A 12185-nucleotide genomic window follows, 5' to 3' on the forward strand; every position below is an offset into this window, starting at 1 on the left:
GACATGCTTAGGATGGCATTTGAAATGGGAAGGGGGGTTACCCCAAACATAGAGGCTCAAAGTTGGGCAAAACAAAGCCAATCCACATCTCAAGAATAATGACTAAATTTGATGGAGCTAGAGATCCCATTCAATATCTAGATAAGTTTGATCAAATTTATGAGGCCATAGAACCAAGATCTGATCATTTATGTCTCCACCCACTCGTGTACTCCACCTTAAGCAGGCGAAAATGCCTTTCTTAACTTTAATATTGTACTCTCAGATGTTTTAAACCATTGCAAATTGTAGTTTTCTTAAAAAACTAAAACCAAAACCCATCATAACTTATAATAAAATAATATTACCTCTAAGCCATAAATGGATATCTAGCATGTAGATAGACATAGCTTACAAATATGCTAACAAAATGATTTGCCAAGAATATCATTGAAGACCTACCTGTGTTAGGGCTTATTGTGATTGTTATGGCCCGCTCAAGGTATCTTTTGAACTCTCTACTCTCTCTCTGTCATTCACAGAGAAAATTACATTCACAGAGAGTTCATCCTAGTATGCTACCACATGCTCTTAGAGTAGGAATCATCACTATAAGTATTTGCCCATCCAAGTTATAGATTTGGAATATATACTTTGTGTGTTTATCTTTGCTCTTTGATGTAGAATATTATTGATATCATCTATTAATCCTAGAATGGGTTAACGTGCCCCCTTCCTGATTGACTATGTGACTTTATTTTATAGGGAGAACTGAGAAGCTTATTCTTGATACTGAGAGAATGCTCAATGGTCATTGCTCCTCTAGAAGGAATAGGGAAGGCTTGTTATTAGTAAAAAGTAAAGAAGTGACTGATAGATGGGAGCACTTAAATAATGGGGTGGAAGACTTTGTGATTGTAATTTTGTTTTTGTGAGGTGTTATTTTTTGTGAGAGCTCTTGTTTTATGGAACTTTTGTTATTTTTTATCACTTTCTTTTTTGGCAATAATCATAAGTAGGGATACCATGTTTTATTGTTAAGGTTAGTGAGGTCCTAAGGATTGTTAGCAATGAGAGAAGAATTGGGGGTTGTACAAACATAGACACAAAAACTTACCAAGCTAATGGAAAATTTCTTCACTATTCTTGGAGAGTTGAACATGGGTTTATATAGTGAAGATATTTTGTTAAGAGAGGCCCCATTGTTGGCAAGGTTTGAGTTGTTGAATAGAGTAGGAAGTAGTGGTAACAATAAAGCTTGCATCTTTCACAAGAAATCTAAGTGATGGGTTATGTATCGTGCATGGACCAGACTTTCGCCCACCATTACCCCCATCCAAAGATATAGTTGGGAAGGATGCTGATGGTGAGGCTATGATGCATATGAACTTTGTAGTTCTTCCACTAATAATGGGTGAGTAAATACTTGTGTTTACTCATGGAGCAACTGATATAGTAGTTAGCCAGTTGAAATAATGGATCCACCCACCATTGATATGGTTATCTATTGATGATTTAGGATCTTGCTAAATTATTGATGAGTATTTTTTATAGTCGTATTTATGGACTTGTGGTTCACAGGCATGAAAATATAGAGACTTTCACAAGCATGAAAATCAAGAGATTTTCACGATAATTTAATGTGGTCAAGTATTAATTTCCTCACCTTTGTCATGACTTATAGAGGTTTCTTGATAATGTTAGTACCCCCCTTCATTAGTACCTTTGTCAATACTCCCTTTTATCAATATGGTGATTTTTTGGAAGACCCTTTGTGGCATGAAAACTAGTTAGTTTTTCACGACGTGAAAAACCCAAGTCTTTTAGTGTCAAATTTAAGCTTATTTGGGCTTCTTGGCATTCGCAATGAAGAATAGATAGCCTCTTGCATGGTGATTCTTTGGGTGACACTTTGTGGCATGAAAAACTAATCTAGTTTTTCACAAGCTTATTTGGGGTTCTTAGCACCCATTATGAAGTTAGGCTATGTAAATGCAATTTGATACTAATGTGTACTGCCTACCTGAAAAACTAAGGTATAGTTTTTCATGGCGTGAAAAACCAACGTTCTTCATGATGAACCAACTCCCTTATTTTGGTGTAATTTGCATGATTTTAGGTTTTTACAAGACATTAGTGATGATAGAATAGTGTGTGGATGCTAAACCACACCAAGTTTAAGTGTTGCATAAAACCAGAGTTTTCCACGACGTGATAAACCAGAGTTTTTCAGGATGCTATTGATTGTTGACTAATCTTGATATCTAGTAAGTCAAATAGAAGTGGTAGATCAATATTTCGGTGTTTTTCAATGATTGATGTGAAAAAGCAAGATTTTTTTATGGTGTTAAAATTTTAAGAAAATACTTAATTGAGATGTGGAATTATCCCCTAGCACATAAATGCTTGTTAAAATCACCATTTTTATGTTTTTACATGGTATGAAAAACCAGTTTTATGTCCAAGTGCTTCCTCAAATCATATGGGCTCTATCTCTTGTATTGCTTTGACCATATATGCATAATGTTAGGTTGTATATCCAACATATGTCACCTATCCAATGGATATCATACCCTCATAGACTTGTATTGCTTTGACCATATATGCATATTGTTGGGTTCTATATCCATCATATATCACCTATCTAATGGATATCTGGCCCACATAGACTTGCGTACATCTGGATCACTGCCAGGTGTTCTCAACATTGCCAAGTGTTCTCAACACTGCTTTGGCTCTTTGTACACATCAAGTGTAAGTTTATTCAAGATCCCAAACTCCTCATCAAGGCTCTATTCTGAGCCATTAACCCTATCAACAAAGAAATGACCTAATGAAATATTTGACATTATGAATGGCTGATCCACCTTCTCTTTTCCCTTACATGATACATTTGATACATGTGAGCCAAGAACCCTACCAAGTCACACAAATTGCTCCTCAAGGTGCTGTAAAGGTAGAGCTGAATTGCTACTATGGACCTCTCACCCAGGATAGGCTCCATCACATCAACAAGAAAAAGGAGGAGAAACAAGAGGTTAACAATAAAAAACAGATGGCACACATCAAGATAAACGCCCGATAAAAGAAGAGCCAAAGAGACCATAAACCTCCAAACATGTAGACCTCTCTACATGTAGTCCACCTTCAGGATCCAACCGAGGTGGAACAACCTGCTCGCCTTGAGTTAGAGTTTCCTTGGAGAGACCACCTAGTTGTGTGGCAGGCCTTGGTTGACAATCTGGCTAGCCACAATGTTTTATCTTAGGTAGATGCGGACCTCATTACCCACCCCTCACACCATCCGCCGCCGTAGAAACCATCAATATGGTAAACAATTACCAATCCATGGCTGTCGATTGTTTTTGAAGCGGAGTTTTTCATTAGATCTAAACCTACGTCTTGCAAGTTTAATGTGACTGCAGCACGTAAACCCCCACATGTACAATGGGAGAAAGCAACATCCTCGAAAGGGGATGGATCGTGGCTATTGACTACTGAAGCTCCCCTACAAAATGGTTAATGTACCTTTGGTGAATGAGGATATCTCAAACATTTCAATATCACAAGCCTCATCTCGTCAAACCAAACACTAATACACCACTTCCCTCACCTCGATGCATTAGCGGCTACCCCCTCCAGCCCTATTGGAGATCCAAAACCTTGATGATAGAGACAAAGACCACCCACCCAAATGTCAACCTCAATGGACCCTCGAGGAGTACCTAGCTAGCCAAGGCAAGTTCAACGCCCACACAAAGACCTAGTAGTAGCCACCATTTGTTTCGAAGCCTACCTTTGAGCACAAAATTGCCAAGGGAGATGCAAAGATGTGGTACTCTCAACCCGAGCCCTATTGGATCCCAATAAAGCTACCATAAGCCTAAGGCTTCTATAAGGGGAACCCTTTTGTATGGGTCCCAAAAACCTCGACGTCTATAAACGTTCGTACCACAACCCCTTAAGACAAGGATTCAAGCCACGGCCCTAGTACCCAATGCCACCCTTATAGTCGACACTTCAATGGATCAGACAAAACTACTAGAAGCCCAAGGATTCTACAAGGGGAACCCTACATCTGGGTTTCAAGCTCAAAGAAGGGCATGTCAATTACTTTCGTGCACTTTAAGAGGGGTCCAAACATGCAGACAATGTTCCTCAACTTTGCCTATGATGGTGCATGTACAATCACTTAATGGAGTTTGAACAATGCTACCCATGGCATGCAAAATGTGGCTGGTGGTGCTTCATCTGCCCACGTGCAACAAGGCCGGTAGAAATAAGAGCTCAAGCCTTGAACATTTTATGTAGAACTGTTGTATAAAAAGAGAAGGATTATTGTTCACCACCTTTTGGTTAAATAGACTGCCTTGTTGCCTTGTTTGAAGAGAGAAGGATTATTGTTCATAACCTTGGTTTAGCAATAGGCGTTTTGTTTGAAATAGTATTGTCGCTTTATCCATCTTATTAGGATTTTGCAATTTCCTCTTGTAGCTATTTCTCATTTGAATGTTTGTATGATGGCATGGACGGCGTTGCAAACAAGTGCATGATATATTTAGGGTCATGAGCTTCTATGGGCTTTTAGGTGGTCAAACATAGATGAATACATTTGGATGAGGTTTTATTTTAGTTACCTTTTCTCTTGCCTATTCGTTCGGAGTCTAGGGAGATTACGTTGAAGGGTGTTACCATATGCTCTTTTTCATTCCGCCTTATGTTAGTACTGGGTTTAATCCTCTTTCATTTGTTGCTTATGAGCCATTGGTTCTAATTAGGAAATTTATACATCATAGTCACTACTCTTCACTAGTATTCTGGAAAAAGAGATCATAACTACTATTCAGTTACCTCTATCAAAGATTTGCTTCCATTTTTTAAAAAAAAAATAAAAATAAAAATAAAAAAAATCATGAATAAAACTTCTATGGAGTGAAAAACAGGGTTAAGTCGAGATTAAATTGCTGCGGAGTTCACTTGACTCTTCTTCAATATTTGGTTATGGAGAGATAAATTGAGTTCAGACAAACATGAATTTATTCAGGAGGATGTTGATTTGAGCTGTGTAGATGGCTGCATAAATAAGAAGTCATATGCTGGTTTGCATTCTGGAAGCCTCAGCCGGATATTGTCAAGTTGCTAGTAGTGATTTTTTGACTCATTAGAGCTTTAGAAAGAAGTGCTACCCACTGAATTGCCATTCATTGGACAAGCTCCATTTAGCATGCCTGGGGCACTACAGCAACCACGAGTACACACCATACTGTGCTCATCATCATACCAATCACCATATCGCAGCCCTCATGAGATTATTGCTAAATTTGTTTGCTTCAGAAAGTTTGTTGTCTCATGACAACTCCGGTCTAATACTGTGTGTTTTTGTTTCTCAATGCCACACAACCCATGTTTAATTGAGAGTTGTAAGAAAAAAGCACAAATAATTGATTTTTGCAGCCCCCACCTATTTTGACTTAAATCAAACTTACAATCTCGCTTTCACCAAGCATTCATGGCCTCGGAAGATGTCAAACAATATCGAATAAATATCGAAACCACATGAGTAAGAGGTCCAGCATAGCATGAATTATGTTATCCATCAAAGCTGTTACATCTTCTAAATACAAATAAAGATCCTCTCGATCCTCTCCCAAGCCTTATCCTCTCATCCAAGTAAATAATTGCAATTTTGACGCTAGTAGTTTCACCATACTGAAATTCGAATGGCCCAAGCTTCAAGTCAGGAGAATCAAAGGTTACCTTAATCCATCTGCTATCCAAAGCCTCCAGCTTGCCTGAAATATAATTGGGAGGATCTCTCTCTCTCTCTCTCTCTCTCTCTCTGCGCGCGTGCGTACACACACGCACGTTCAAGGTTCTGAGTTTGCTTATAATATGAAGGAGAAGGTTGACACAGGATACATGCATGTGAATGTCGAGAGAGCAGAAGCTCAGACCATATTGCAAACGAATGCAACCCAAACACCCCCACCCTCCTACCCAATTTCCCCTCCGATGGGACTAAATATGGTGGTACATCACAATTATTCACACTATGCAGGGACCTGTCGCTCTATCTGGAGATTTTAATGCAGCCAATCAAACTGATTAACGATGCAATTAGATTCCCAAAGATGAAACGTAAGGAAACAGAAGCAGCCAGACTTTCACATGACAGCGAAGATATTACTGATTTTCTTTAGAATTCCTGGTCCACGGTCCTGCATTCAAAGATGACAGTCCCCGCACCGATTTCTATGCACTTTTCAGGTATTGAGGACCCTTTACTCAACTCTATACCCTCTTACAAAATAATATTTGATTGGTGCCTTGACAGAACCCATTCTTTATACTCAAGTGTGTGGCAATGAAGATCATTTACTATAGGCAGAACCCATTCTTTATACTCAAGTGTGTGACAATGAAGATCATTTACTATAGGCAGTCCCTCATTAACCAGTTTTTGGATTCTAGTGCTTCTCGCGGAGGGTGTTTAAAGATTCTTCACACCCAACCCGACTTTGGCAGAGGCAAGGAATCGGGAGATGTCACCAGTTGGACATGTCCCATTTGGTGGTACCCGTGGACGTAAGCTATTGCTGGAACTGTTCACACCTTAGTAGTGGAAATGTGTTTGGTAGTTAGGGTGTTAGGAATAAAAGTGCTAGGGGTAGTGCATATATGCACACATTAAATAAAGGGTTAGAACCTTAGCCTAGCACACTTATCAGTAAAGTGACAACTACCTACACATCAACACTTGTGCCAGATTGGCATGCTGACTAATGTAGTGTCCATGTTTGTGACAATTTTGACGCGTGCCTTTCTTGTTGGGTGCTTTTGATGCATCACCCTTTTCCTCAGAATCAACCTTAGTGGTCTTCTTGTCACGAAAAGCAAAGGCTGAATTTTTACATTTTCCTTTGCCTTTGTGTCCTTTGTCACAAATGCTTTGTCCTGAAGCATGAGAGATTGCAAATTGGTCCATGTTTGCTCCTAAGGTAACAATTCCACAAGCTCATCAAACATGATGGGTGCACCTCCTCTCAAAGAAAGATTGAGAGAGGTAATAAGATCTAGGAAAGGAGTTCAAGATGGTAGTCACCAATTTCTGGTCATCTATGACTTCATCAATCCGAAGCAGGTGTTCTCTCAAAGCCTTGACATTAGTGAGATGATATGTCATGGAGGCACCTTCATCCATTGACAGAATCTCTAGTTGCCTTTTCAAATACATAACCCTAGCTTCATTTCTGACTTGATACATCCTTTCCAAGGTATCTCAAGCATTCTTTGTTGTCCTGCAAGACTTGATATGCAGAATAATTGTCCTCTTGACAAACAAAGCAATAACAAACATCGCCTGAGCGTCCCTCATATCCCACTGCCTTTGCTTTGCAGTCTCTCTGGCAATATAACCATAGACCTTGGCATCATCACCTAAGACTTATTTTCCAGAGGTCTTTGAATTGTCCAACGGGCCTTGGGACTTCTATGAATACCTTGGACGAGTGTGAGCTAGCATGTACAGTGCACTAACACGTGTTCCTATGTGTTTTGTAGGTGGTAAGTAATATTTGAAACTCCTTTTATGAAGCTTTTGGTGCATCATGTCAGCATCAGTATATCCATACTAATCACTAGGATGTACCAATTGAGAGATGCAACAACCTTTGATTGAGAAACATAACGATCTCTGGGATGTACAGACCCTAGAGCATACCAACCTCTAGATGTGAACCCCATAGTGGCTTGAATGTGTCGATACATCTTTCGCTTGCCGTGCTGCCACTTCTAGTTACATCAAGGCTTTTGTGTACATATTGTATGACGTACAAAGTATGATTTATTGAGATGCCTTGCTTTGTAACATGAATAATGTATGCTATAGTGTGAACTCTATTAAAATGGCCATATCCAAACAATGCAGATAATCCATAGTGGAGTATAATTTTCACTTACAACCCCTAGTAACTTCCACGTGGTATGTGGAGAGAGGTCTCAACACCTTCCAAGGTGGTGCCCCCTTCTTTTGGAAGTTTCACGTGGACCATTAAGGTGGCTGAGTGTTTTTTTTTTTGGGCAAACCGCCACCCAAGACACCTTCGCGGTTTTACACAATTTCAACTGCTGCTTTGTTACACGCAATTGCAACCACCTTGTAATGCAGCTGTATGACCTTCCCGAAGCTCCTCCATTTTTACCCATACTGTTCTCGCCTGTGCTTACTGCATAGAGGGCTTCCTATGGTGTTGCTTCTTCAACCCATGCTTCACAGAAGTTGCTCGTGATCAACAGAAGGCTGCCCAGTCCATGGCTGAGGTCTAAAAGCATGAAGGTGCCTGGGAGTCTGCTAGCAGGCAGGTCAACTCACTAGCAAGATGCACAACCTTCTTGGTTTGTGTTCACACTACCAATAAGTAACATGATTTCTGGTTCATTCATTTCTGTTGTTGGATTGTTGGTAAACAGAGAACCCTACAATTTGTGCTCAGTTTGGGCATTCTTGCCATAAGAGTTATTCAACTTGGCAGCTGGCTAGGTTAAATAATCAAATCCCACAAGCCGATAGGTAGGCATCTTACCAGGAGGAGTTGGGGTGTTACATCCTGAGGACCCTACAAAGTTAACATGACTAACCTAGGGGTGATGATGGATCTGGTTTGCTACCACTATGCGACCAGCAAGCAAGAGCATCGACATGCTCCAATATAGAAGCTTCTTCTGAATGCTTACGAGGAGGGGACAAGGCACTGCGCTGAGGCGATGTCGATCCTGACCTGGCAGCCAAGATAACACACTCGGATACCCCTCAAATCCACTAGAAGAACTCTACTAGGTGCAAAGCCGGGGTAGGGGATGAGCTAACCTAAAATCTGCACGACTTGTGCCAATTGATCTGTGCTCTTGAGGCCCAGCAAAAGCTCTCAATTGCATCTTAAAGGCATTAAACTTTGCTCGCCGCCTCCCTGTGTTACCGTTTCATGTGGAGTTTTAATGATGTTGTGACAACTATCCTCCATGTAGTTACTTATGCTGACATCGTGGCCATTTGCATTGCTTATGTGGATCTAATTAGCATACACTTGGTTGCTTGCTTCTTAGCGCTGATGTGGCCTTGTTTGGTTGTTGTGTAAGATCCCTCTCAAACCACGTAATGATTCTCTTTTAATATAGATTTCAAGAAGAAAGAGAGTGCACTTAGAGAGAGAGAGAGAGAGAGAGAGAGAGACTATAAGGTTAGAAATATTAAGAAAGTGAGAGAGTAAAAATATTAGCTCTCGAAAAGTGAAAAGAAATAAGAAGACAAGGCTAGATCTATTCTCCACATCTCTGGAGAGGTAGGCGGCTGTGTCATCTACAAACTCTAAATTGAGGAGCTCCTCTTGAGATCTAATCAGAAGCCTCAGGCCCTGTAGTCTGGTCTCTTGGGAAGCTTAAAAATTGCTTATTGCCTCCACCACAAAAAGAAAGAGAGGGTGCAAGGGGACAACTCTTGTGTAATGGCGGGGGAACCCATCCTGCACATAGTCTCCCCAAGAAAGCCCCAATCCACCCTGTCCTAGGCTTTCTCGAAATCCAGCAAGAGAATCGCGTAGTCTTGCTGCCATAGATGGGGCAGTGGCAGATGCCTCCCAAAAGGTGAAGATATTATGCTCCTATCCTGGATAAAACCTATGGGGGGGTGGTTGCTACAGTCAACCGCTAATGGTTTTGTAGGATGTCCCCACGAGGGTGATAGGTATCCACCGGCGAATCTCCAACCTGTCACCTCCCTCCTCGAGAATCTGAATCAAACCCTCGGTCAATCCCTCTAGCATAGATCCGGAAATCATAATCTCATTGAAGGCCGCTCAGAAGCTGCCCTCCATGAGCTCCTAGTGACAAAGAAACAAGGGAACTTGAACCCCATCCTCACTTGGGCACTTGCCCCTAGGGAGTTCTTGCAAAGCCTCTACAATCTCCTTGGAAGAGAAGGGTGTCATCAAGAAGCTCCGGAGAGCCCATGGGACCACCCCACGCATATGTTACCATACCCTCTCTCCTTAATGAGCAAGCACTCTTTTTTTTTTTTTTTGCTTTCTAGGATTTATGACAAGAGGCCTAGCATACCATTTGTTGGGTCAAACGAGTGTCCATTTGCCCAAATTAGCTTAGACGCTACACGCACGTGAACAACCTCTTAGAGATATTTTTCCAGAAAAAGTGCATGATTGTATCAAAACCTATTTTCCATCATTGTCTCAAGACAAAAAAAAAAATCTAGGAAGATTTTCCTTGTTTCGCAGCCCATTTTTGAAGGTGTTCCAAAAGGAATTCGGAAAAACTTTGTATAAGAGAGTCATAGTATTTTTGGAGTACAACTTTTTCTCTCTGAGTTTTTCGTGATTTTGTCGTTTAGACCCTCAAAAAGTAGCCCGAATATGGTCCGCAATCGTTTTTGCGTTGTTTCTCACGTCTTGTACCAACAAGGAGTGAGACTCTGTAGTGAGGAGGGAACTAAAGAAGCAAGTGGCTATGGATCGAACCAGGGAACAATGGTACCATCCGATCCTCAGCCTCCGGATGCCATCCCTCCGGTAGTATCTATTGAGCCCGAGTCCAAAAAGACACACAGGCATGAAACCTGTTCTCCACTCTCCTCTCCTCTATGGAGTTGATCTCCGTGTGGGCTGTGGCCATCCGAGCCTCAATCCAAGCGCTTTCCGAGGTGAACTTTTGCACGCGCTGAAGGGAGGCTAGGCTCTGGCGGAGACTCCTCTCCTACTCTTTAAACTCCGCTAACCTAGTCTTAGTTGCCTCGTGGAGAATGTTGTTGATCTCACTGAGCCCGGAGGAGACTCCTCTCCTGCTCTTTAAACTTCGCTAACCTAGTCTTAGTTGCCTCGTGGAGAATGCTGTTGATCTCACTCAGCCCGGTATCCACAGTCGTCGCTCGCTGTTGTGCCCTCATTAAAGACCAAGCTCACCCATAGCTCCTCAATCCCCATACAAATCTCCGGGTCCTGTATCAAGGTCTCGGGTATGTAGAGAATCTGCTAACTATCCTGTTGCCAAGGGTCTGTTGGAGTGGAGATCAAGGTAGCAACACACACATAGATGTACCAAGCAAGGGTGTACTTTGACAGCAACTAATCACAATACCATCATCACACTACATAAACTGTATGCTCAAATAATAATGCAACGAGCCCAAATCTATCATCTCAAATGACACATGTAATTCAATCTTTAAGGCTGAAATCTTCTCACTCCTTAGGGCCTGTGAGCAACATGTCATCGACATATAAAACGATGACCAAAAAACAATCTTTGCTCCTCTTTACATAGAGGGTACTCTCAGTTGGACTGTTGCAAAAACCATTTGCAACGAAGTATGTGTTTATCTCAAAGTCACCAAGGAACGGGAACGAGAGGCCAATCCGGAACGGGATCCGGAACGCCACATCATCATATTTCAATACACATGAGTAGACAAGTATACAATTCAAAGTAGACAAAAAAGAGACAAATGTACAATTGAAAGTAGACAAAGAGAACATTTTGATAGCAAACTCAATGACCTTGTTCATACATAGAAAACCACAAGTATAATAGCTTGTACAACATACAACCACATAGTGAAAACTAGATAGCTAAGAACAAAGAAATTTGAAGTCCTAGGTGATATCAAATAGGTGCTAAGATGTCAGCTCGATCATCCATATATGCATCATGCATCGGTGTAGGTGGAGACAGAGGCGGAGGTGGAGAGTCGTCGTCATCCGACTGAGACTATGGCTCCATATCTATGACTCTCATGCTCAAAGTCACCGCTAGCAACTTGGGCAAATAGGCACAAGTTGGCTGACACATACACAAGGTCATTTATTATGGTCGTAAGTAGCCGATTTCTCTTCTTTGAGGCTAGCAACTTGGGCAAATAGGCACAAGTTGGCTGACACATACACAAGGTCATTTATTATGGTCGACCAAGTGAAGCAGCACCAGCTGTAGACCATGTGCAGCAGCGATTCATCGGTACCACTTGTACACGCAGCCGCTTGGCACACATATGTGCAGCCGCTTGTTCCACATGTTCGCGTAGCCCCTTGGTAGCCGCCTGTACCACACGGGGACCACACGATGACTCCACACGGTGACACACCTCCAATCCGCCACCCTTTGCCCTTTTTAAAAAGGCGATAAGCTTTTCATCAAAAACACCA

The 12185-nt window shown here is 41.5% G+C and overlaps 1 protein-coding gene across 2 annotated transcripts in view; it reads right to left on the minus strand.

Annotated features, from left to right (window-relative positions):
• Positions 1-5420: 5420 nt before the first annotated feature.
• The window catches only part of LOC147604896 (Plastid-lipid associated protein PAP / fibrillin family protein), a 28194-nt gene continuing 21429 nt past the window's right edge, over positions 5421-12185 (minus strand). For both annotated transcript variants that reach the window (XM_086793785.1, XM_086793784.1), the window contains exon 4: positions 5421-5771. In XM_086793785.1, the coding sequence (XP_086649911.1) occupies positions 5569-5771 (203 nt within the window). In that variant the 3' untranslated portion in view covers positions 5421-5568. The remainder of the gene's footprint in view (positions 5772-12185) is intronic.

This window comes from Cibotium barometz, chromosome 60 (genome assembly GCF_041138505.1).
Source record: "Cibotium barometz isolate CiBa-2024 chromosome 60, ASM4113850v1, whole genome shotgun sequence".
In the NCBI taxonomy this organism is placed as follows: Eukaryota; Viridiplantae; Streptophyta; class Polypodiopsida; order Cyatheales; family Cibotiaceae; genus Cibotium; species Cibotium barometz.